This window comes from Bombus pascuorum, chromosome 1, assembly GCF_905332965.1.
Source record: "Bombus pascuorum chromosome 1, iyBomPasc1.1, whole genome shotgun sequence".
NCBI lineage: Eukaryota > Metazoa > Arthropoda > Insecta > Hymenoptera > Apidae > Bombus > Bombus pascuorum.
This window is the reverse complement of record NC_083488.1, coordinates 20,359,680-20,387,320: the sequence shown is the minus strand read 5'-3', so window position 1 is coordinate 20,387,320 and position 27,641 is coordinate 20,359,680. Positions and strand designations below refer to the sequence as shown.

General features: G+C 27.5%; 5 protein-coding genes across 8 annotated transcripts; 1 reads left to right on the top strand and 4 right to left on the bottom strand.

Moving 5' to 3' along the window:
* Positions 1 to 1,700: 1,700 nt before the first annotated feature.
* On the bottom strand, positions 1,701 to 5,891 carry LOC132907455 (glycerol-3-phosphate phosphatase). The gene is made up of 6 exons (XM_060960583.1): positions 5,661 to 5,891; positions 5,318 to 5,478; positions 5,098 to 5,235; positions 4,805 to 5,012; positions 4,575 to 4,716; positions 1,701 to 4,494 (listed from the first exon to the last, which is right to left on the bottom strand). The coding sequence occupies exons 1-6, from the start codon at positions 5,749 to 5,751 to the stop codon at positions 4,308 to 4,310; spliced, it is 927 nt and encodes a 308-aa protein (XP_060816566.1). The 5' UTR covers positions 5,752 to 5,891; the 3' UTR covers positions 1,701 to 4,307.
* Positions 5,892 to 6,966: 1,075 nt separating this feature from the next.
* LOC132907320 (centrosome-associated protein 350-like) lies at positions 6,967 to 21,427 on the bottom strand. Of its 3 annotated transcripts, none has more exons than XM_060960288.1 (12): positions 20,999 to 21,427; positions 20,300 to 20,488; positions 18,424 to 20,157; positions 18,077 to 18,344; positions 17,566 to 17,999; positions 17,272 to 17,495; positions 15,777 to 17,201; positions 15,233 to 15,396; positions 14,646 to 14,836; positions 10,510 to 14,539; positions 9,506 to 9,585; positions 6,967 to 9,424 (listed from the first exon to the last, which is right to left on the bottom strand). In XM_060960288.1, the coding sequence occupies exons 2-12, from the start codon at positions 20,399 to 20,401 to the stop codon at positions 8,699 to 8,701; spliced, it is 9,378 nt and encodes a 3,125-aa protein (XP_060816271.1). In that variant the 5' UTR covers positions 20,402 to 20,488; positions 20,999 to 21,427; the 3' UTR covers positions 6,967 to 8,698. The 3 variants fall into 3 exon arrangements, with proteins under 3 accessions (XP_060816271.1, XP_060816279.1, XP_060816287.1); XM_060960296.1 differs by having other exon boundaries at positions 14,646 to 14,812; XM_060960304.1 differs by lacking the exon at positions 6,967 to 9,424 and adding an exon at positions 10,030 to 10,061.
* A 1,267-nt stretch (positions 21,428 to 22,694) lies between these two features.
* LOC132907433 (putative uncharacterized protein DDB_G0267716) lies at positions 22,695 to 24,575 on the top strand. Of its 2 annotated transcripts, none has more exons than XM_060960552.1 (3): positions 22,695 to 23,104; positions 23,348 to 24,283; positions 24,435 to 24,575. In XM_060960552.1, the coding sequence occupies exons 1-3, from the start codon at positions 23,059 to 23,061 to the stop codon at positions 24,527 to 24,529; spliced, it is 1,077 nt and encodes a 358-aa protein (XP_060816535.1). In that variant the 5' UTR covers positions 22,695 to 23,058; the 3' UTR covers positions 24,530 to 24,575. The 2 variants fall into 2 exon arrangements, with proteins under 2 accessions (XP_060816535.1, XP_060816544.1); XM_060960561.1 differs by having other exon boundaries at positions 22,696 to 23,039.
* A 343-nt stretch (positions 24,576 to 24,918) lies between these two features.
* LOC132907483 (trafficking protein particle complex subunit 2-like protein) lies at positions 24,919 to 26,433 on the bottom strand. The gene is made up of 6 exons (XM_060960633.1): positions 26,339 to 26,433; positions 25,748 to 25,963; positions 25,437 to 25,609; positions 25,276 to 25,363; positions 25,130 to 25,209; positions 24,919 to 25,040 (listed from the first exon to the last, which is right to left on the bottom strand). Exons 2-6 carry the CDS (start codon positions 25,778 to 25,780, stop codon positions 24,989 to 24,991), a joined length of 426 nt encoding a protein of 141 aa, XP_060816616.1. The 5' UTR covers positions 25,781 to 25,963; positions 26,339 to 26,433; the 3' UTR covers positions 24,919 to 24,988.
* Positions 26,190 to 27,014, bottom strand: LOC132907488 (electron transfer flavoprotein regulatory factor 1). The gene is made up of 2 exons (XM_060960647.1): positions 26,646 to 27,014; positions 26,190 to 26,462 (listed from the first exon to the last, which is right to left on the bottom strand). The coding sequence occupies exons 1-2, from the start codon at positions 26,682 to 26,684 to the stop codon at positions 26,256 to 26,258; spliced, it is 246 nt and encodes an 81-aa protein (XP_060816630.1). The 5' UTR covers positions 26,685 to 27,014; the 3' UTR covers positions 26,190 to 26,255.
* Between the last annotated feature and the right edge of the window lie 627 nt (positions 27,015 to 27,641).

Sequence of the window (27,641 nt, the reverse complement as noted above, 5' to 3'; positions counted from 1 at the left end):
TACGTTAGACGTCGAATTGGCGAAAGTTTGAAAACACAGTGCGTTTTAAAAACTCTTAAACATGGTGGTGGCAACGTTATGGTGTGGGCGTGTTTTTCTCGAAGCGGCCCTGGTCCGATATGTCGTATCAATGGAATTATGGACCGTTTTCAATACAAGGACATACTCAAGAACACAATGTTACCTTTTGCACGCAACAATATGAGTGATGATTTTATTTTTCAAAATGATAATGATCCGAAGCACACGGCTCGGGTTGTGAAACAGTTTTTTCAAGAAGAAAATATCACCGTGCTGCCGTGGCCGTCGCAATCACCAGACATTAACCCAATCGAGAATTTGTGAAGCATCATAAAAAAGACAGTACAAGGTTATAAACCGAAAAATTTAAATGAACTTTACTCTACGATTGAAACAGCCTGGAATAATATTACGGTAGATTAATATAAAAAATTAATAGATTCTATGCCAAGAAGATGTACCGAAGGGATAAGAAATAACGGATATTGAACAAAATATTGAATTTAAACAAAAATTGTGTATATTTTTTAACCAAAAATTAATATTTTTTGTATAGTCTTAAACTTTTGACCGACGAAATATTATACAGATTTCGTTCCTTTTTTATAACTTAGCTATTGAGCAAAATATCAAAATGAAATTTTTTTTCTAAGTGTACAAACAAATGTACAATTAGTTAATACCAAAAGTAGAACACCGTATTTATATTTTTTATGGAAAGTAAATCAATTATTTATTTCTTCCATTTCGTCTTAAACTTTTGTCCGCTACTGTATATATATATGTATATATATGAAATATTATGTTCAATCTCCTAAGTGTTAAATTATAGCACACGAATATAACACGGATATAAAAAATCCCTTATCCGTACCAATTAATCATTCTAAATAGTGATAAATGTATTGGAAAACACCAATCTATTTCTGTCAATCACAATCACAGAAATTACTTCCTCCACTCTTGAAACAAGCAATTGGGTCAACAAATGATTGTATGACCATGCTAGAACGAGATAGCCGGTACAGTACTAAATTGTACTCATCATTTTCATTACAGATAACGACTGATTATTATAGGTTCGACCTTTATCTAACAGTCATAAATGGTAACAAATTAAAATCATCGTTTCATATTTTTGACCGTTAACGTGCCATACAATAGTTAATATTTATGGTTTTCTTTCCTCGAAAAAACAGTGTTCAAGTTAGTCTACTATTTTCTGAAAAGAAAATTTAGCTTTAATATCTCCCTCGTTAGACTATATAAAATACGTGAACAATAAAAAGATAAAACCTTTCCCTATTTTTTCTCAATTATCGACTTTTCTTCTTTCTTAATTGTCAATAAAACGAAATTTTATAATATCGCGATATCTGTAACATTCAATCTGTTTCAGAAAATAAATTAATTCTCACCTTCCGTGCATGTGTGGAAAAAAAGATTTCAAATGTAAATGATGCGATAAAGTTTAGGACAAATATATAAAAATTGTTTGAAATTCCTACTTGAATGTAAGTTGCATCAATTGCAGAAAAAAAATTGTGCCAGTCTGATTTAATAATAAAATATCGGTGAAACGTACGGAATAAATTTTAATCATTAGAAAAACGTTTAGTGAGTGAAATGATAGAAATATTCAATGGTAATTGCGTATTAGGTGCGACAATAAAAATCAATTTTAAAAACAGTCCGTTGTTATTTATTGTAACATATATACACAAAATATGTACATATAATATAGCCTGCTACAATAAAATAAAGATATGTAGTATTTTTCAACATATGGAGTATAGTGAGGTATACATAATACATGTCCTCTGTGAAAATACTATTAAATAATGAGAAATATAATATAAATACAATAGAATTCTTTCATTTCTTATAACAGATTTGTAAAAAAAACAACAAAATATCGTTTATTTAGCTTCGAGATCATAATATTACTGTTTCATGTTTTGTAAATATTTTTAAATACTTCTTTAAATTATTCTGTTTCTTAATATTTAAGAAATTTGTATTTTTTATTGATAGTATGTGCTTCATTTAATTGTTTTTCCTTTTTGACACAAAACAAATATTTCTTTACTGATAACAAATTATACATAATACTTTCTTATCTTTCATCATATTTTATGCAATACTTACTCAAACAATTCATATTTACAATAACTTTCGTTTGACTGATACAATGAAATGCAAAACGTCATAATGATGATAAGTTTGTTATTATACTGATGTTGTATTAGCTTTTATAAACATATTCTGTTGTTCAAAATTTTCAAACTGAACAATATTCACGCCATTCAATTGACACGCATGTTGTATCATTAATGCTGACATTAAAAATCTGTATTGTTTCTAGTTAATAAAAGAGAAACTTACAAATAAAGATAAGAAAAGAAGGAAATAAGAAATAAATAAAAAATTTGTCTGTAGCAGAAATATTCGTACTTCCCAATTTCCATTTTCGTCATTACATGCACTTTGAAATGTGTGACCATAATATATCTCAATTTCAAATATCCTGCATATAATAATAAAATACGTGCATACATATATATATAATCATATAACTTTCATTTTTAAGCATAAGGTGAATGATGCATTTCGGCACATTCAAAATATGCAAACATTATCGTTTAACGAAATTTCATACATGTTTCATTCTACAAAGCAACAGGTATCCTATCCATCTTCATTATTTATCACTTTATTACCAATTTATCACAAAGATTTCTGGCACATTCAATCACTTCGACTTTCGCTAATATCGTGCTTACTTTATAATAAGTCTCTGTAATATATTTATTGAGAGACTAGTATGTAGTATCGCAATACGTATTATACGTATATACTACATATGTATGTATTAATTTCTCTTTATCATAATGCCTCTACAAGATAGCAATCGTCTACGAATTCATGTTTTTTAAGTTTCTAAAACACATTAAGCTGTATATTTTTTAAAATGTGTTCCTTCTATTTGAGATATTTTATAATCTTCATAATGAACAAGAATATTTTAAATTGAGAATGACACTGTTTCAGGATATTACATTTCAGGAATTTACATTTCTTTTATTTAAATTATTCTGATAACTTCTTTTATTAATTATTACAACATAAAATTTACTATAGCTTGTAAACAAGGTCAAATAGGCATGTATTTATATGAACTTTTTCAGATGTTGAATCAATCCCTGAGATATTGTCTATTACTCATATTACAAGAGATTTACTCCATATGTTGAACGACATAATTATTAAATATTAGATGTTAATATTTGTTATATATAGATCTATTTTTCTGATAAGATTGATTTTTAAAAAATATGAACAAATATTACAATACCTTTTGATACAAAAAATATTAAAATATAAATTAAAAGCTTAAGATCCATTGATGCTTCTGAGTTCGGAAATTAATAAAACCAATAAATTCTTTTATGTCTTATTTATCCATAATATTAAGAAATGCTTTAATATAAATATATAATACATAAAAAATATAACATAAACATTATATATGCTTTTAACATTTATTGTTACTACATACACACATACATATAATGTAACATATATATGTAATATATGTAAACTATAACTTCGTTGCTGAGTTAAACATAGATCCATACATATATTTTATTTAATTCTCGCTGTATGCACCAGGCATGCAATATTTTAAATGTTATAAAAATACTTAGGCATACAAGTAAATACAAAATTCTAATTCTATCAGTAACCACAGACTATCATATAGATATAATTTTTTGGCAAATCTTTTCTTTCAGTTTCTTTCAAGAACATTTATCAAAAGGTAATATTAATAAAAAATACCAAAAATTAATACAATAATGTTTTTGCATATTTGTACTGTCATTTTGTATTTGAATTGAAACACTAATCATTTTTAATATTATTTAAGATACTATTTTAGCAAAAATTGAACATGTTACATATAACGCTATAACACTGTATATTTTCATATACAAATTTCTATATTAGCTAAATAACAATTATGTATTGTACATGTAACTAAACAATTTTTATATAATAAAACATCTTTAATTAAACAAAAAAAAAAGATATATATATATATATATATGAAGGAACATTGAAAAATATTTCTTGCATATGTTATAACAAATAAATAATTATATTAGTAATCCAAACAATTAGGAAGACCAAAAAATATAAATGAGAATGAAATAATTATATATTACGATTTGCGGAAATTATTTCACATAATTCTGCTAAAACTATTGGATTTTCCAATGAAATTATCAAGATGATGCAATCATTTTTAGTACATCACCTAACTCGTTTGCATAATAGTCTGGAATTATCAAATCTTTAGAACTTGTAGTAGAAGCGTTCATGGCATCTACGTCATTTTGTGTTGTAATACCCGTTAATACGAGAAGAGTTTTAAATCCACAACGTTTCCCAAGAAGAATGTCAGTATTACAACTGAAATAGAATAATTATGTTTTAAACATACCAATAATAAACTAGTGCTGCATAGTGTTATGACTATGAATAATATTTACTTGTCACCAATCATAAGTGTTCTTTGAGGATTTAAACCATATTTCTTTATAATATATTCGCTCAAAAATGATTCTGGTTTTCCAAGCATCACTGCTGATCTATTGGATGCCATTTCTATAATCTTTATGAAGCATCCAGTTCCTATATAATTAAAATTTATACTTCAAAATTTTTAAAAATATTTTAAATAAATATATTAATAATGTAGCGTAATGAATAATTTTGCAACCTGGGAATTTATTAGTATTTGGCGATGGTCTTTCTACATCACAATTTGTCCCTATAAAATGAACGTTTGGATCTCGTAGATAAGTGGCAGCTTTCACAAGCTTAGGAAAACTAAAGTGTTTATCAAAGCCTACAATAACTGCTCCAACTTCTGGGTCTGGTTTAAAGTTTTCTATCATTTCTACTTCATCACCTTCCATTACATCTGGCTATAATAACAAAACAAATTTTATATTGTTAATTTGAATTGAAAGTTTAGAGACAATTATATATCCTTTGTTTAACAAGACTTACTCCGACACCAAAATGTTTGATACCTTCAGCTTCCAATTCTTTGCTAATACCATCACTCCCAACTACGTATGCTTTTTTATTAAATTTTTTTTCCTTAAGATACATAGCAGCCAAAAATGAGGAACATACTATTTCATCCTGAAGAGAAGTTTAAAATAATATTTTAAACAATAAATGCATATTATTTAATCCAAAACATTACAGCATATATTTTACTTACTATTGTTGCATCATACTTAAGGTTTTTACACTTGTCCACAAATTCAGATCTGGTTTTGGTATTACTATTTGTTACATAAAAAAACTTTTTACCTAATTCTTTAAACTTATTTACAGTTTCAGGTGAATTCTTTATTACTTGGGTTTCCTTCCATAGTACGCCTAAGGTTTACTGAGATTAAAATACCATTTATGACATTGTACATGGAAGTATTTGTCTATTATTATCTTACAATTATTAAATACTCCAATATAAAAAATATGATATAAAAATAACATAAAGTACGCATATTTATTTTCAACAATTTTTTATAGAGATTATTTTGTACTAAATAATCACTCACCATCACAGTCTGATAAAACTACATCAATGGAGTCTATGAAATTTTTAAATTCTGCACTTGATAATGACAATATATAACGTTTTGTCGTCATTTTGCAATAACCTGCAGATACGACTTTTCAAACTGAAATGAAGCTAAGTCTACTATTCACACAAAGTACACTCTTTAGCAATTAACCGCGGTAACTAAAGAGATGATCTTAAACAGAGCATGTCTATCAGCCTATCAGTACTATCATTGACATTCACGCATTTGTAACATGACCTTGCGTGCTGGTTACGTAATATAGGGATATAAATTGTTCCTATATCATTCACAACTACAAATGTATATGATTGGCAATTATATATATCAATACCAATAGAGAAATAATATGGGCTACACTTCGGTTTAATGAACATAAAGTTATTGCCTTTTTTATTGCAATTTAATAATTTTTAATGCATATAATCCAAAAATACGCCTCGATTTTAAGAATTCAGCGGTTCAAAAGTCATGCGTATGTGAGATTGAATGTTTTTAGCAAATTTGATGGCTTACTTTGATGCCATATAGGCTTCTATTTATAGGATTCATCCAATGAATGGAGTCTCTGGCTATAACAAACGTACGTGGACGTCAGCCAGTTTGCAGCGGGATTTTGAATTGTATATACTGGACTAGATATGCATTATGTAATATTTATGTAAAGACAATCAAACAGTCTGGATGTAACTATTTTGCAAATTTTAAATAGATCATATAAAAGAATCTGTAATGATATACTCAATTTTTGTATACAAATTTTATACTGTATCTTGAAGAATAAAAAACAAATGATTTTAATATAAAAAAAGCTAATTTTTTTACTTATTGTAATTGATCGAGTAACTGGAAAATGAAATATAGTTTATAAATTGTATTGTAATTTATAATGTTTCTAGGTCTATAAATAATATGTATTATTACATGTTTATAAATAAAAGTCAAATTTTATAAACATCAATATTATAATATACATATTTATTCTATCATTACATTGTTTTTGCATTGTAACCCTTATTATGTTTTTATCCATTTCTTTTTTATATACTTATTCCTTCCATCACCTTTATTTTCTTAAAAAAATATTTTATTCATTAAAGATATAATCAAAATAAATTAGATCTTAATAAACACAAAAAGACATATGTAATAATTAAATTACATATTATTTGTTTCACACAAAATAAATGTTCTTTACATTATACTCAATTTTATAAATTTCATTATCTAAAATAATACCTAAAATATGTTCTATTTTTCGTTTATTAACAAAGTCACCATAAATTTTTCAAAAAATTTATTATAAAATATATTATACCTTAGTTAAGTACATATTCAACACTACGTATGCGAACAATATCTATGTATGTATAACAACTATGTATGCAATCAATCTCAGATTGTCAAACTGACTGCAAAATAAAAAAAAAAGTGAAGCTAGACAACACTGAAGTTAGAAGAAATTCATATAATAGACGAAAAACTTAAGAAATTGTTAAGAACAGATTGGTAGAAATCTCTACGAAGGAAAACGTAGTATTCTACAATTTGAACCTTATCATTGTATGTACATTTCTAAAATATAGAAGTTTTAAAGGGCATATATTAAAAGACCAGAGTTCACGATGTTTTCTAAAGACGTACAATAAATCAATTAAACACTTGAACTCATCACACAGTATCAATAACTGACAATTCATGGTAATTAAAGCTAATGTTTCATTTGTCCTATCGCTTCTATACTTTCATGTAATGAACTCGTCATTTCTATCGTTTCATGGATATTAAATCGACATCACAACCACAAATATAAACTTAGGTCCGACAGAATAAGAGTTAGCATATTGCCAACTGAAATTAGATTAAAATGTGTAACTGATTTACCAGTTCGTTAACATGTTGCAGTTGACAGCTCAAAAGTAGTATCTTATTTTTACATTCATATATTCATTCTTATGTAATAAAGGGGCTACAGTAGAAAAATGAAGCAATCTCCTTGTTGCAAATAGTCAATTCGGAGAGTTTTTTCAATGCCAATTAATAGCCAACGTTCAACTACCGACTACTTATAATTATGCATCTTTCTAAAATGTTTTTAATTTGAATCGAAATGGCCCCGAAATATCAGTCTTTTAGTTGAAATTTTGTTAATTTTATTATACATAGTTGAGCATAATTCTACGAAATCTGATGTGGCTTCATAAGAACATACTATCTACGTTCCATAGCCGACGTCTTCTATAACACAATTATAATGGTTACACGTAATAACCGAAAGAGCATTTTGTTCGAATATTTAATATGTTTGAATAATTAATAAATACTTGTTTGAGTAACGTTGTATAACACTTAATCAAAATGTTTATAATATTTCTGTAACAAATAAGTTACAATTGTACTTATTACATAAAAGTCAAAAATATATATAAAAGTGAAACAACTCAAATAAGGAACATGTTATTAATAACTACATAAAATAATATTACTTGAAAAATTACTCGAACAAAACGCTCAGAGTTATTAAAGCAACAACACTATATGTTCTTCTTAAAATTAAATATCAACGGGATTCCGCTATATTAAGTATATTATTATATCCCAATATATGTGAATATAGAGTATGATAAACCTATGTACTATATGCTGTAATAATTATTTCTTAATTTTAACAAAACGAACTTATAGCGTTTGATTATCGAGTTCTACACACTGATACACAAATACCTTCTACAATTCTAAAATTCATGAAATGAATCCCTTACACATTTTATTTTCGTATTTACGATTGGTTTATCAAAGAAATAAATAGGAACCAGCCTACAGATCATGTATAGGGCACACAAAATTAATTATTATATAAATTCATTAAAATATGGCAGTTCAGGCCAGTTTACTGAATTTTAAAATAATATATACTGTTTTTCATAATTAAATGGTTGTTCCGTATTTCATATATATTGGTAATCTCAGTCGTTAGTCATAACATTGCAAAAAAGAAAGAATAAAGAGAGAAACTAAACCATTACTTTTCTTTTTTTTGCGTATGCCACTTTAACTACATTCACAGTCTCCATTAACAGAGTATCTAATATAGTTACAGTAAGACCATTTTTTACCGCGAGTTCATCATGATGGAATTTCGTCCATTCATCTTCCTCAGCTTGAGCTTCTCTAGCCAATAATTCATCAACCCTGTCCCTTCGTTTTCTGCTCCAACGCATCACCATGTTTTCCCGTTGCAGTTTCGTTTTGAAACCGAACAACGTGGCCACTTCCTTATTCACATAAGCATTAAGCTCTTGTATTGTCTTAGGGATTTTCATTGTAGGTTTTGTTTTCACATTTGGTTTTGTCCAACTTGGACCTGGTTTTTCGTATTCGGCCTGATAAACCTCGGCGATTGTTTCTTTGCACAGATCAAAGAGGAATGTGTTGTAAATTCTTCTATCCTTTTTTACAGTCTCGTCGTTTTCTTTGGTTAACTCGCAGATTTCAGGAGGAGCTTCTAAGCTCATGATATCTTCACCAGCCTCTTTGGCATTAAATATTATAGCCGTGGCTTTTTCAGTAAATGCCGTTAATTCTTCTATATTGGAGGGAATTACGGCTGGAGGAGGAGAAGATGATCCAAGGGATGTTGAAATTCTTGCACCACCACCAGGTGGTGTGTACGGAGGTGGTGGTTTGTTTGGTATTTCTCGAACATAGAAAGATACTTCCTCTGCTTCTAATTTCTTAATCTATTATAAAGGGATGATATATGTATAGGAGAACGATTTTTACGTAAACAATATAATAAGATAGCAGGAATGAATTGTTACCTCTAACTCAATTTGAAGTTGTTCAATGCGAAGCAATTTTGCTTCCCAATCTGCCTCCATACCAGGTTGTTTCAATGAGGCTGTGTAAATAAAAATGTGAAATAATACAAATTCATGAAAAGCTTTATAAATAAATTGTCTAGGAAAAGCAACACGAATCTTTACATTACATTATGAGTTCACATTTTACTTTTATTAGGTGCTTTGATGATTTTAAAAAAAAAAGAAAACATCCAAATATGGATAAAAAAAATATTCTGATGCATTAATAAAACAGTATGAAGCTGTGATAAAATTATACATTCCAAGATCATATATATGTATACAATAGTCATTTTCTTTTAAAAGTATCTAAAGAGAACAGAAGATACAATGTTTTATATTGTGTTGTGTTGCACAATATTTACAGGCTTTTTTTGTGCATACAGAAATTAATAAGTAAATATCAAGCACTCATGCAACACTGATTTGTATAAAAGGAACAAGTCAATGTTTGTTTCATTCAAAGTTTCGTGTTGTATTACCTTTAAGTAATTATTATCTCGACTTTGCTATTCTGAAAATAAATAATACATGGCTATACGAGGCAATGCTTTGCACAGGAATACACAGCCAACATAAAAATCAGAATGTGTCTCTGTAATGTATGTGATATGCAAGAATGTATTATCATTTATGCATTAAATTATATAAATAATATTAAAACTAAGTTGATTGTATCCAATATGTATTTAATACCGTAAAAATATGTATGTATTACATATTCATATATTCATTCAATAACGATATAATTTACAACTCAATAATTTGAACTTATATATATATATATTTAATATAAAGAATTATGATTAAAAAATTAAAAAATATTTACAAAATATGAAAGAAATACTCCTCCATATATTGAATTATGAAATAGATATTTAAAAATATATTTTTACTAAAATTTAAATTGTATAGCCTTAATTTAATAGTAATGTAATAGTTATGATAAATAAAAATCATACCTTTTAATTTATCTATCATGATTTCTATATCCTTTTCAGATGTTGCAACAATAGGTGTAGCATGGAATGTATTCTTCGAATCTGCATTTTGATTTTCTATGTTTGAATTACTTAATAAATCATCATTTAACACGTCGATATCCAATCTTGAATCATTATGATCTCTAGGAGAATCCATTTCAATTTCAGATACACCTTTTGGTGTATCTCTGCCCTCACTTGACTCAGATAATACATCTTTTTCCTGCTTTTCTTTTTCTTCTGTTTTATTTGGATTAATCACTGCTTTTATCAATTGATTTTCTTTTCCTAGTGCTTCTGTTTTAGACTGTTGGCTTTCCAAATTATTTATTAGAGGTTGTTCGTGTTTATCAATAGCTTTATTATCTACTTTTAAGGATGCAATACTATCTGTATCAGAAATTTCAGTTTGTAATTTTTGATTATCCCCAGAAATATATTTCTTTTCTTGAAGTTTGTTTATATCATTTTCTGAACTTGATGAAAATTTCTGTGCAATTTCATCAAGTATTTTCAATACTTCTCCTGATTTTTGTATTGCTTCATATCTTTCCGGTATAGAAGATGATTTTCGTAAAACAGCAGATTTTTGAAGTTCACTTTTATCGAATATTTCAGAAACTTCAAGACTTTCTTCTGAAATATCTTCATACTCTGGATCTTTCAAAATATCAAAGGTTTTATCCCTTATATTTGGCGAGACATCCGATACAATTACTTCAATATTCTCTACTGTTTTAACATTATTTATTATTGTGGAAGGAATTACATTACTTTGTATTTTATTTTTTTGTATTTCAACGCTTTGAATATCTGTTTTATTATCTGAAGTCGATTCTGATTCGGTAATAGAATCTGTAAAATATTTAGTCTCTTTTTCTATAACATCCAATACACTTTCAGTTACTTCAACTAAATTATCAAGCTGTTCACCATCAGAACTATCTTGTTCTATTATGGGTTCCAAGGATTTTTGTTCTTGTGTTATTTTGTCTTGTATTTCTTCTTTGTCATCACTTTTATTTATTTCTATAAGTTCTTCTTCTGCTAATTCTACTTTAGCATCAATTTCGAGTTCTGATAAACATTCACTTTCAGCACTCCCGGGTTCTAATTCTGTTATGATAATTTCTCGAGATTTGGATTCACTAAGACATGTATTATCATCATCTTTGATTTTTCTGTGCACATCTAATCTTATAGCAGCCTCTGTACTAACTTCATTAGTTATAATTTCTTCATTGACATTTCTGTTAGTGACTTCTTCATTAGTATCAATGGTGTTACTTTTATTTTCTTTCAAACATTTATCTTGTAAGGTAAAACTACTTAAAATTGGTTTCTCTTTTTCCTCTATTGTGACTTTTATTTTAGTTTTACTTCCTATACTATGTGCATGATTCTCAATATTTTCTCTTGTTGAATTATCCTCAATGCTCTTTTCAACCTTATCCAGTATCTTAATCACAGAATCATAAATAGCCTTTTGGAAATCATCGGTTTCTATGCTGTGCACAGTGTCTTCTTCATATTGCTCTTTATCGTTATCTTTCGTAATTATATTCAAAATATTTTTAGCTTTATTATCAGAACTTTCAAAATGATAATCTAATATCGTTTCATCAAGTTTGATTCCATATATGTCAATATTCGTAGATTCACTTTTTGGAATAAATAGTGACATATTTTCTATATCTTCTATATCGGTGATTGCGTTAATTTGATTTTTAGAATCATTAGTTGACTGGAATGTATCTTTTGAACTTGATAATATACTCGAGTCATCATTGAATAATTTTGAAATTTGACTTTGAGAATTTTTCCATGCAGAATGAATATCAAATGAATCAGATGTGGTCCAATTATCTTTATCAAAACTTTTATTAATAAATCCTTCATTTGTCTGACTTCCATTCTTATCGACTTCTTGATTACTAATACTTAAAGCGCGATCAAAGGCATCATGTTTAGATCCCTGAACAGATTTTTGAGAAATTTCTTTAGGTTTTCCTGTATCAGTTTGTAGAAATGAAATTTCATTCTTATTATTATCGTTAAATTCTTTGGATTCATTTAAGAATAATTCTGAACCTTCTATTTTTGAAACTGTGCATATATCATTTATATTTTGGTATTTACTATCATTCACTGTATCTTCCATATAATCTATTGGTTCCTTAAAACTATCATTTTGTTTGGACGAATTTGATAACTGCGGAGAAATTTGTCTTTTTAATAATTCATTTACATATTCTGTAACTATTGTCTGTTTTGAAATATCCTGCAGAACTTGTTTAAGAGATGAATCATTTTTATTTTCAGACTGAGTTTCTATATTAAGTACATTTATTATTGAACTATGATTGATATTTGTGCATTGATTTGAAGACTTACTCTTCTCAGCTAAGTTGGATTTTTCTAAGAATAATGAAGAACTTTTACTTGACTCCAATGATTGATGACTCTCTAAATTATATGAGTTAACCGAATCTTCTTCAATATTTGCATCAACATTTTCTTCAGAATGTACTGTTTCAAATTCCATAATATTTATACATTCTTCATTCTGCATTGTTTTTGAACAAATTTCGGATATGGATCTGATTCCAACAGAAGTATCACAAGACACTTCTTCGTCTTTTTTACGCAAGCTTAAATTATTATTTTCTATTAACATCTCTGAGCGACTGAGATCATCCTTAGTTGCCTTAATATGTTCTAATATTATAGATTTCTCGATTTCATTTAAAATTTTTTTGCTTCTCGCTTTATAATCAATTTCTTGGATATTTGACTTAGAAGGCGATATTTTATTTTGAGGCATCATAACAGATATTACATTATCGTCTTCTTTCGTTATACTTTTATTATCACTGATGTTAGTAACCGATTTCAATTTTGTATTATTCGTTAAATACTGTGGAATGTCAGAATTACCCTTCTCTTCATATAATTCTACATCTGTGCTTTTGTCTTCTTTCACGATTTCCTCATCATAAACTTCGTTATTTTTATCAGATACTGAAAGTATTTCTGATATTCCTTTCGATGTACTTCTCTCTTCATTTTGTGACTCATATTTTCTTTCTTCGTTTGATTTTTTATTAAAACGCGACATCATCTCTGAAAGTATCTTTAGTTCATTTTCCAATGAGCTTATATCCTCATTCAAATTTTGATTATTTAAACGCAAAAAGTCTACTTTTTTGGAAAAATCAAGACTTTCATTAACAGATTCAGTGTTGATTTCTACATTAGAATTTTGAATATTACTGGATTTTCTCGAAGAAATATGTGAATGTTCTGAATGTTGTGATGAAATAGTTCTAGCCTGAGACTGTTCAGAAAACGTATCAAAATCGGATTTATACTCCTTTAAATCAGACTGAATCGTAGTATCATGCTGAGAAAGCTTAGCTTCTGATTGTGTAAGTATATCTGTTTCAGACTTCGATGTATTAATTTCAGTTCTAATATCTTCAGAAATACTTTGATTGTTTCGGATTTCATCTTTATATTGTCCAGTTTCACAAGGAATATTTTTGTCAGATCGTCCATCTGAAACTGATGACATCGCAGCAGAACCAAGTTTATCAATTTCAATTTTTTCTGATATGATTTCATCAAAAACTGATTGAGTGCGGTGATTTACCGTACTCATTTTTGCGGAACTTGGTTGTTCTAATGTTCTCATACTTCTTGAAGATTTAAGCATCTTTTCAGAGTGATTTCTATCATACTTAGCTTCAATAATTTCATCTCGTAATAAATTAATATTTTTTATGGAATCTTTTACTGGTAATTTTTTCGTGGAAAATAAATCAGATTCCGACCTAGACCTCAACAAATCGCTACTTTTGAACATATCCTGTAGCTTTTTCAGAGGAATCTCAGGTATTTTGAAGTCTGCCAAAGATTTGGACTCTATCGCTAATTTCTCATTGTCTTTAGAAGATCCTTTTTTCGACTCCAGTTTCTTACGCATTTCATAAATCGTTGTATCATATTTCTGTTTGAACATAACAAATCATTCAATAAATGTAACATATAAGATTTATCTCGTCAAATTTATTATAAATCATATTCAAATCTATCAACAATATTAAATTATCTACCTTGATTTGATGCAGTAAATTAGCTTCTAAAGCCCGAAGTTTTTGTTTCGTCTGTTTCCTGGCTTCCCTTTTCAAACGTGACATTTCTATTCGTCTTTCAGCTAATTTTTCAGTGAGTAACTCTATTCTTCCTTCGATATCGCTCGTGTCCGATGAAATAGTAGTATCTATAAAATGACACATACTCCTCTCTGATAGTTATCAGAGTTAAAAGATGTATATTTATATAAAATAGATGATTCAATGCAAATTATTAAGTAGTATATTTTATACACATTATCGTTTAGAAGTATTTGTTCATTCATGAAGAAATTTTACTATTACTGACATAAATAATTTTTTATTAAATCTTTCATTTAGTTACGTAGAAAACACGTGATATACTTTAATAATATTACTTTGAAAATTTGCAAGGAACAAATCATAGGTTTGATTTATTTATTGGTTCTTATTAAAAATAAATAAAGAACTTTTCTGAAAAATTTCTCACAGCTTTGATAAACGATAATATATCTTAAAATACGTACGAAGTATGAATTATACACACGTATGAAGTTGTATTTGAAAAAACTCTACAATAAAGCTACCTTGTTGAGAAAAAACATTAGATGTTGCAGTTACAAGTTTAAGTGCAGCTTGTTCCATTCGTGCAACACGATCTTCTTCATTTCTTAATTTCGCATGCCAAGCCATCCATTCTTCCACACAGTTTTTCCGCGATGTAAGTGCAGCTTCACGTGCGTTCAAAATTCTAAAAAATGTAACCACATCCGATAACACGAATACATTTTCCATATCGATTAAAATAACTACAAAAAAAAATTTGTATGAGAATTGCAAGAATTCGAAATTATTAAAAACAATTATTTAGGTGTAAGAAGTAAGCCAAATATTCTTTACTACAGTGGAATACTGCAATAACGGTGGAATGCAAATCGTCGGTGCACTGAATCTATTTTTACAATGCTTCATTTCATAGTGTGAATACACAGTTTATTATTAGACTTCTTACACATATCTCTAGTGATTCACAAATTTATTAATTTAATTTGAACATCATATTAGAAACACTTTCCGAAATCATAACGATAAAATATATAAATATACAAATTAATCTAAACATATACTTACTGCTCAAGCTTTTTAGATGTTTTCAAATTATGATCTTGCGATCTAATAACCACGGATTTAGAATAATTTCTGTCACTCTCTCCGGAACTATGATGAGAAATAGCGAAATTACTGATCTGAGATTTTGTGGATGTCTCATCGAAATTATGCACATTCTTGTCTTGGCTACAAAAGGAATTTTCATAGGAGTTTACACTTTTATCAAACATTTTTTGACAGAATACATTCTCTTTGCTATCATAGTCGTCTATCCTATCTGTTAGTAATTTGAAATTCTTATCTTTTGTATGTTTATCCATAAGTGCAGTTTCATCGTTCTTATCAAATTGAATAAATTCCTTTTCCATTTTTGTTCGTTTATTATGATGCTTGACAAGCTCTTCTGACATTTGAGAATTGGACTTGGATCGTAATATATTCTCGGTGAGTATGCTAGATGACGATTTGCTTTTTTGACATTTTGAACTTCTGCGTTTAAAATTTGATTTAGATTCGGAACTATATTGGGTCTTTTTAGACATATCGGTCGGAATTGATTTACTACTTCTTTTAGAACTTTTCGAATACGTTTGTAAAATGTCTTCAGACACTTGAGATGATTTTGATGTTTTTAATATGGTATCTTGACTAACAGAACTTACTTCTTCTGACAAAATTTCGCTATTCGTAGTAATAGCTTTCAATGATTCTCTTGGAGACACTATACTCTGAAAATGATTATCAATTACTTGAGAAGGCTTTGATTTTTTAGATAATTCTTCTACTAAAGTGTCAGATTCTGATTTAATATGTTCAGAGATAGATTTGTTTAGATTCTGTTGTACTTCTAACATATCGGGAGATTTTTCTTTCTCAAAAAGATATTTCCCAGGAATGCTTATGGAATGATTCGACATCAATTTTGGGTCAACAGAATGTTGATGCGATTTCAGTCTTATAACGTCCACCTTGGGCATCTTTTCCTCAAATTTTCTTGACTTTATCTCGTATTTAGATATGTTTCCATCCCTTTGTGTTTTGTAAAGACATTTTTCTTGAGACACATTGCTTTGTATAGCTTCATCGGATTTATCCGATCTTAAAAACGATGTATTAGATCCCTCAATGAAATTCGTGAATTTATTACTTTTTGGTAAGTCGATTTTAGAAAAGTGTGATTCGTTTTCTGATATTTGCAAGCGCACGTCTGTTTGAGATCGATCGTGCTGAGATTTATCAGAATCAACTAGAGAACTCATAGAACTATTACTCCTTATATCATAACCTTTCATAGGTCCAGATAATCTCCTTGGAGACTGACTATCTGCACTTCGTTTTAGTTTTGTTAAAATATTTTTAGTGGATATTTGGGGATTAAACATGTTTCTCTGTTTTTGTAACATAAGCTTACGTTCTTGGCTTGCAATTTTATGAAGCTCTTTTAATCTAAAAACATAATCTTTATAAATATGTAAAAACTAAATAAAGTACTTTTAAGTACAAAGAATTGCAATACCTGTTCATTTCGTCTTTTTCTTGTTGTAATTTTAAAAGTAAAGCTCTCTGCTTCTTTTTCACAGAGCTAACACGACTATCTTGCCCAGTATCTTTTAATGCCCGTTTTTGTTCTTCTAGTTTCACTAACTTTTTAGTTCGATCATTTAATGTTTTTTCACGAGATTTGAATAGCATCTCAATTTTATCATATCTTTGTTTCTCGTCTTTTATGAGCTGTGCAATCTACAAAAATGCGCAATATATTTAATCTCAATTTATTTTTAATATGGAAATTTTAATCCATTATACTTACCTCTAGATCTAGATATTTATTAAAAGAACAAGTTACGTCTCGAGTGGAGATGCTAATTTCCGTTCCAGTCTCTGTCCGTATAGACGACGTAGTTTCATGTAAGCTTATTTCAGACATCGTTCTTAATTTACTAGGTAACGATATTTCTTCTATTTGATCTAAGTCTTCAAATTGTTCTATCGAATCTAAAGAAAGATGTGGAACTTCACTGTCTCCAATGAATTCTTGTTCGTATGGTATTCCACATATCTCCGAGCATCTATTTTGTACATTTCGTCGAGTTGGACGTATATCTGTTTGAGTTGCCATGTCATTCACTGTTTGGGTTTGTACTTCTACAGCTTTAACTACTGGTTTAGTTATTTTATTTACATTGTCAAACTCGTTTCCCATAGTTTGACTTGTAATATGATGTACTTTGTGAGTCGGAAACGCTATGTCAATATTAATACTTTTATTAGTAATTAATAATTTTCATATATTATAATAAATAATTTATTAAATCTTCTACCTTTATCAATGGCAACATGTTTCTGTGATCTACTAATTTCATTGCAATGTTCCATATTATCAATATTTCTTTCATCCATTGCTTTAGAAAAATGTGATTTTATTTGATCATTTGACTGATTATGTTGTAATGGTAACTCTTTTTCTTGATCATGTTTAACATTATATAAACACTTTTCAACATCCATGACTTGCCTCAGTGATTCATTAAATGAATCAAGAAGATGCAGCTCAGCTTGAAATTGCATGTGTAAGGCAGTTGGATGTAACTACAATTGTAAAATTGCTTTTCTAACATAATGCATAGATTAAATAAAATGGCAATGTATACTGTACATATTTACTTACCAATGAAATATTTTCTGGCTCTGTTTCAGTTTTAGCTATATTATGTTTTGAACACTTAAAATCAGCTTCTATATTACTATTCTGCATAAATTGCCGTTTTCGCTTAGATCGAGGCATAAGATTCATATCTGGCGTAATTAAATCACAAAAGTCCTCTTGCTGTGAACGATTTTCATCTCTAAATGAAATTCTTCTTGGATCTAATAATGCACTTGATAAAATACTGTTGTTTAAATTAGATTCATTACTATTACTAGTTTGTTTAACTGTAGTAGCAACACTTTGTGTAAACGATTCTTCTTCTTTCTTTGTATTTACACTAGTACATTGTGTCAAAGAATCATCTGTATATTTTGAATCTTCAGTAGCTTTATTTGATTTACTAATGTTAATACTTTGTGCAATTTTTTCACAATCTTTATTTCTCATCTGCTGTGTAGAGACGGTGATTGGACTTTGAGTTCTTACACTAATATTTGAATCAGTTACACTCTCTATACTTTCAGACTCCTTAGAGTTTATTATATACATTTTACCATCCATTTTACTTGTTGATGGTTTTACTTTTTCGAATCTTTTACTCTGCTCTTTAAAAAATACATTTCCTGTCTTTCCTTGTGATTGACATGTTATTTTATGTTGTTGAACTTGTCTGCTTTCTGATGAAAACATATATTTCTGATCATCTATTTGTTTTAATGTATGTAAATCATCCTTATGTTTGTAATCCAAATTTTCAAACATATTTCTAGACTCTCTAACTGTGAGCTTGTCTGATAATTTTGAAGATCGTTCGGAAAGTGATTCATTACTATAAGATCTGTTCTTAGATTCTAAAGAGATATCTCTTGTCTTTAAAGATCTAGTATTAATAGATCTATGTTTCTTATCATTAACCTTTTTAGCAGTTGATGTTGCAAAGTTTTTTGGTCTTGGTTTTGTTGGAACAAAATCACTTTCCCGTGGAATATGAAATGACAATCTGTCATTTTTTAATTTTATACCTAATGTATTTTCACTTACGTTATTAGAAAAATCCTTCCTAGAAGCATGTCTTGGACTCCTGGATCTTCTAAGGAAGTCTTGTACTGTATCATCTTGTTTAGAGAATGAGGATTCATCTTTTCTAATTCTTTTAGATCTGTTTTCCTTTTCTCTAGAATTTTCTCTAATGCATTCTTTCTTCTTTGATAAATTTGAAGATATAGAAATATTTGGCACCTTTAGTGGTTCTACTTCACTGTTAATAGTAGATGAGACATCTGATGTTGAGAAATCTAATCTTCTTTGAACTCGTTCAAAGCTCTTTGTTGGTTTCTCTCCTCTTTCGTGAAATTCCTTTGTAGGTGTCTCAAATTTTGGTGATATCAATTCTTTCGATGCACAATTTTCTCTGTTAGAGAAATCTAATTTCTTTGCAGAAATTTTCAGATCTGGTGCTTTTAATGGCCTTATAAAATCCATTTTTTGTACAACTTCGTACAAATTCTGCACACTATTAGACTCTAATATTGTTGGAGACTTAATTGCATTTTTATTATTTAATTCATGTGTTTTTCTATAGACTTCAGAACCATCGTTTAAAGCAAGTTTTCGTTTCAGAGCACTTATAAACGTGAAAGGATATGGTTGGACAGAATGATATGATAAGTTCTCGAGACTTTTCAAGTCAAATTGAAGTGGAACATGAGGTGGTTTGTCTTTAGATAGCTGCTTGGTAATATAATCTTGCTGCTGTTGAAATTATATTTTATTAGATTATACTTTTAACAATATATATATACATATATACAGATAATAATTATTATAACTATTTTCATTTATAAGATCATTGCAATACATATGACATAAAAACAAAAATATAAAATTAACTTACTGCTGCAGATGTTTCAGCACGTTGAACAATAATGTCAGGATCAGTGAAAAAAACATATTTCTTTTTTGCATTAGTATCTTCCTTTTTGGAACTACTTCGCATATTTTTATATCTGTTGCACAGCAGTCAATCTTTGTTTAATTGTCACTTGCTTTTCCATACTTGTGATATGTGCAATAAATTAATAAACTATAAATATAATTTGTAAATATTAAAAATATATATCTTTTAAAACAAAACATTTTTTTGATGTTTATCTGTATAATTGTAATTATATAAGCATAAAAATTCATAAATAATCATTACACTGCAGATTTTTATGCATTTATAGGAAATTTAAAAGTAAGCAAACTTACACAAATGCACATAATATTAAAATGTGTAAAATAGTCAAACTATAATACATTCTATAATACTTAGCAGAACAACCAATTTTCTGCAGAAGCTCTACTTTTTTAACTGGATTCTTAAAAATATGAAACTGCATAAAAATGTGTAGTCTAACTATTATATTCTACTTATTCCCACTTAATAAACCAAAATAAATTTAATTACCAAGGCATTTTATGAACTGAATTAAACAATTTACACTGTTAATGCAAAAAATTATAAAATGATAATATTGATATATAATTTTATTATAAACTTAATAATGTATTAATACATTATCTATTAATCTACTAATACATGAAAACTTACATTTAGATATTTAATACGATTACCGTTAAACGCAGGTAAGACGAGACTAGTTCACAAAAGTACGTTAAGATTCAACGTATTTATAACCTAATTCAGAGTGCCGTGTTACATAAATATGTCTCATAAAATCAATTTTCAAACATTTAACGAAAACTGACGAATACGTTTTGAGATGCTCAGAGAAAAACTGGGTTTTCATATATTATATATCATTCATTTTTTCATAATACTAAACACAATAACTTTCATCACAATGATCATTTGTAAACGACAATCACGTGGTACTTCGTGAATTCCTACTTATATAAAATTGAAAATATGGCAACGACAAAATCTGAATAATCGATAACACAGTTATTTACAAACGCAACACATATGCTAGTAACGTAAGGAACACATAACTATTTTTAACAATGAATGTAATATTACGTGAAACTTTTATATTTGTTATATGTGAAGTTTTACAAGAACGACGTGAAAAGAAAAAAGCAATAACCGTGTATAATATTAAACAAAAAATATTAGATAATTTGCTCGAACGTCTTAAATTTTTGCGATTTTATCAGTCCTGGCAACATCAATACTTATAACATGAAGTGAGTTGTAAATATAAAATGTATTCCGTTGTGTTTGTGTGTTTGTTCGTTTGGGGAATTTGAGTTTGGATTGTTACTTGTAGAGCGTCAACTTTGGTTTTATGTAAATTATTATACAGAAAATTATGAACTCATTGTAGAATTGTACAATTACTGTAAACTTGTAAATTGGACTGAATAAAACAATCTTATTTTGCAGATGAACATAATATTTAATCATTTAAAACCCTTTCAACATTCATAATCACCAATTCCTTTCCAGTTTTCATTAATTTAAGGAATACGTTATAGAATACGAAGAAGAAGTTCGACCAAATTAGTAAGTATTGGTAAGTACATATATATATAAGTAATAGGTATTTGAGACCTTTCAAAATTCCTAGAAATGACGTCATTTTCTGAAAGAAAAAAAGACACAGAACAAAAATTTGTTATTCGAACGAGAAACATGTCGGTCAAAATAGCGATTTTGTATCAGGAAAACATGATAACATAAGAGATAGCACAATTTTAACGATTCTTGAAAACGACTTCATACTCTAAGAATTTGTAGAAATTTTCAGCTCCTGGAAAATACCTTCGACCGATTTTGTGATTTTATATCAAGAGAATATGATACCATAGGAAGCGGCACGATTTCGGCGATACGAAAAATCAGCATTAAAAAAAAATCAATTTATTTCTATACATTTCTATTTATTAATAAATAAATTTTTATATTTGAAAAAATTAAGTTAAGTTCTAAGGCGGTTTTGTAGTCCATGAATCGGCGCCATTCTTGAACTGTCTATGAAACTAATCAAGTTAATAATTTTGAAAACATAAAACTTAATTGTAATTCGAAACCTTGTTTTTTTCCCTCAAACAGGGGAAAACGCATAAAAGATAAAAGATGAAGTTTATAAATCTAAAAGCTTCTTACAGCGTTTTTTGTGAGCACGAATTTTTGGAGCATGAATTAATATAATTGTTAAAATAATTTTTGCCATGTCGTTAATCATAATATTGATCTTATTTGATTGTTTGGTATTAAATGATATCATTTGTGTTATAAATTGAGAAAATCGTTTGTTGTTTTTAATGAACTTAATTTTGGAACCTACCATTTCTGTGACCTTTTCTCATTTTCAATCAAATTTAATTCTACAAAACTATCATTGAATTATTCGACATTAATTGGTAAAGAAATTTTATATCTTTTGCAATGTATTGTTTATATTAAAGATCGAGTCTTTTATTAAATCTTACGTTATAATAAAATCTTTTTTAGTGAATAGTATTGTCAATTATAAGTTATTGGAATTATATTTTTCATTGTGTGTTTCAAAATTTGTTAGTAAACATAACACTCTGGAAGTTAAATATAACGTATTTCAAAGTAGTATTTGCATTTCTTCTCATCCGATACACGTCAAAAGATCAACGACTACGAGTATACGAAAACAGTAAGTTGAAATAGAAGATATGGAACAAGCGAATTCCATAAGTTCTACAGATAAAACATATAGTTGTGAGTGGCAATATTTTTTAATAAAAAAAAATGAATGGCAGAAATTTATTTTAAACATATTCTTTGCATGAAAATTCATATTTTGTTTATAACATAAATATTATTTAATACAATTATGACAAAATTTGTTTTAATTTCAATTCATTAGCTAACAATTAATGTATTTTTTAATAAGGAAAATTTTAACGATCTAAAAGCAAGAATACCTTCCTGCAAATAATTAAAGTATATTATTTTATCTAGGCAAAAATTCAAGTTCAAGAATAAATTTAAATGATGCTATGTTTATGTCAATTAATGATGAGGTTTTTTCATACTCGGGTAACGAGTGTTTTCCTGATGCATTAGATTCTGGTCTCTCATTAAGGAATGAAGACACAGAAATCGACATATCAGTTGCAACTAATACAAAAGGAAGCAAACATATTTCAAGTATATTTGAACACAATGATAGCACAAGTCTGTTTTCTTTACCTCGTACAAAACCTGATTCAGATTGTGTAAGCAATAATCTTACGAATGATTATTTACAAAATTCAAGTAATTTGCAACACCAACAAGACATGGACACTGAAAAAGATAATTGCAAGGCAAATAAAGATGTTTCATTAAGAACACTATTAAGGCAGATGTTCGATGAAATTTTAGGAAGACATGACTCTACAAAACAATTAGGCAAAACTTATATTAACAAACATTCAAGCAATGAGTTTTTATCAAATGATAGCAACTTAACAGACAAATCGGACAGTTCTTTTGAAATAAATAATAATGACCCAATATTTCAAACACAAAAATTTAATAATATGTCGACAACTTCAATTAATAATATAAATAACTATAGTAAAAGCAAAGTTTCATCTTTATCTAATACATCTTCTTTAGACAGATTCAATTCTGAGCAATTAATTACAATATTGGAGGATTCCAATGAAAGTAGTAGCAATTCAGAATTGAACGATTCTCATGAGTACTCTGGGAGATGTATAGGCAAATTAAAACATTTCTTTCCTCGTAAAATAGTAAATAAATGGACGAGCAGAAAGATATTTACCACCAGTGATATAAGTGAGATAAGTGATACCACTAATATGTCTTCAAATATATCAACTGAGATCGAAATATTAAGTAAAGAAATTTTTAAAAAAGCAGATAATTTACTTGAAAACAGGAATGAGAGTAAGTAATCTTAATATTTAAATTAAATAAATAAATAAATAATATTTAAATATAAACACATAAATATGAAAATAATTTCTTTATGCAAAAATTATATCTCACTGTAAGAACTAATAACAATTTGTTATATAGTAACGTTTAATTTTTTTAGGATTCAATGTAAAACGGTCGCCAGTGTGCAAATTATGCAGGGTACCTAAATTATTTCAAATTCCTTTCATAACTATAACTCCTTCAACTCCTTAAAAGATTTCTAGATAAATAAACTATTTAATTTCAAATTTTAAAAATACTTTCAGTGTTTATTATTTAATATTCTTTTTAAACCTTCAATATTAAACTCAATTCTGTTGAAAATTTCAATCATGAAAATAAAATTTTATCAACATAATGATCACTTGTTACTATCACAACAAAATTCGCTACTAAATAATCTTTGCATATCAGAAAATTATCAAAAAACAAATAATAAAGAGTTACCATTTCTTAAAAATACCTAAAACAGAAATGGATAGAAAATACAGAAGTTTACTATAGTAATGCAAAGTTAAAGACTAAAAAGGTAAATTACAGTTTAACATAATAAATTTTGTAATAAGTTACTATACATTTTATCAAAGCAAAAAGATTTGTAATAATTTTTACATAATTTAATGATACCTATTTGAAATATATTCACAATATATTAAGTTCAAATATAATCTATCAAAAAGGTGCTTTAATACCCATTATATCCATTACTGCTAAATCAAAAGACCTGAAATGATATATATGTATTGATTGTAATATATTAAAATTTGCTATATACATTAAAGTAATACTATTAACTAAATTAAATGAACTTACTTGGAATTCAATTGATCACCTGGAATGTAAAATGGATTGCATACAGCATTAGAATAAGCTGCATGCAATTTCTTAAAAATCTGCAAAGTATAGATTTACATATATTAAATATAGTTCTTTTATCATATGATCTATAAAAGATTTACCATTTTTATATCATTATCTCTCAGAGACGTGTTTGATGAATGAGACACAATAATAAATTTGATTTTTGTATTAGTAGCATAACCATATCTGAAATTGTACAATGAATTACTACTTAAAAAACATAATATATTTGAAAATGCAATATATGTTATATATTTACATTTTATATTCTTCAGTAGCATATAATAAATTTAAATACAAATCTCGTATATCAATAGCAGTTTTATTTCTAACATTTAATTTTTCCTCTATAATATCAATTGACGTAAGAACTTTGCAATGAAATTGCAATGCTGACGATTCGTCTACACATCTAATATATTTTGGAGAATTCTGCAAATAAGTAGTTTGGAACACATATTATTATTGCTATCGAAGTTCAGAATCACAATATTTTTTGATTTGTATCATTTATTAACTAAAGATTTTGCACAGTTATTAACATTCCAACCTTAAAAGATGTGTACTTACATCTTTTCCGATTACAGCTACACAAATGGCCATATTTATGAATCTTATAAACTTACAACATTATAATTCATAACAAAACATTTTTAGTAATTAAGATTGAAAACTTCGATTTTTGTAAAGATCATTACACACGTAAAGACCCTTTTTTGTAAAGACCACACACCTAAAAATTGTTTAGATTTCACAATATATAGGTTATGCCACCATTTTTGACAACTGGTGATAATAACTGCTGATAATGAATGATTAAACAGTTGATAGTAAAATCAATAATCATACAATTATGTTGTAAAACATTGCATTGTTTTGCAATAAAATAACAACAACAAATGTATAGGTTTGGTAAAAACATTAATTGTATTTATAAGCATGATATACGAATCATTTCATTTTTAAAAATAGAAACCATAAAATTGATTGAAAAATAAAATTATAAGGAAAATTAATTTTTAATTTGTATTTTGTGTCTATATTTAAACATATGAGTACAACATAATGTAATATAATATCATTCTTTATAATATCTTTTCTTTAAAGTTCTATACTTGCGTAGCATATATAATGTTTCTAATTCTTTGATAACAAAATTACCATGAGCCAACATTTTATCAATTTTTTCAGGATCACGTTCTTGTTTATTTTTTTCAAAAACTCTTCTTAGATTTCTTTTGAAAACATCATAACCTCTTGGATAGTCACGACCCATATACAAGAGCTAAAAGCATAAAAAATATTGTCATTTGTATTCATAATAAAATGGATAAACAATATCTTCTTTTATATGTAATTTTAGTTATGTGTTATTATATATATATATATCGCACAACTATTTTATTTTAAAATAATATATTTAATTTTTTAATAAATTGTAACGAAGTTGTAATATTATATTTCATACCGTCTTGTATAATTGGATAACTTTAGTACGTTGAGACATCGTCTAAAATAATAATTATAAGTATTAATCAATTAATGAATATTTTATAGGTTATGTACATATACATGTACATATATGTTGTTGTTTTTTATGTGCGTAATATGTATTTATACTTCAATTGGACAATATATATATAATTTCTAATATATAGAAATTATATTAAAATATTGAAAACAGTCTATTGTTAAACACAATATTGTTAGTTCCATTACTTTAAACAATATTACAGATGCAAGGAAACGCTAACAAAACATTTCTGCTTATTTCGTACTTCTGATATTGCAAAATGAAACACATGTTATTAACCAATCACATTATAACTCATTCTTTTATTGAAGTAAATAGAAAATGAATAATCGTGTTGTGATTGTTAATTAATTATAATTAATTAATTAGAATAGCGATTCTTAATCTGTGGCAGACTTTTGGGGAATTACGAAATCCTTACATACGCAAGTTATTGTACTATACGAATAAAAATTATTTACTGCATTTATTTATTTATAATGAATCTCTTATCGCGAAAAAGATTATTAATGAGCAGTTGATGAGTGTTTCAAATACAATTTAGCACATTAAGAATTTAAATATTGAGTTAAGTCTTAGGGATCCACAATAATAAAAAATTATTCAAAGAGGATCCCTGATAAACAAAAGGTAGAATGAATATAAGAACTGCTGAACTAAATTATAGAGAATATTGCGTGTCCGTTTTTCTTACAGGTGGAGCGCTAAGCGCTCTGCTCGTGATGATGTGATGATTAATGATGTAGCATGTAAATAGTTAATAATTTAAAAATAAATACACAATTGTACTAATTAATATTTAAAATATTCAATTAAATGATAAATTGGAAAATAGACTTAAATTTAACAAGAAATGGATTAAACTTTAAAATTATAAGTTGCAAGATTATGACGGTACACATAACAATTCGTAAATGAATTTTATATATT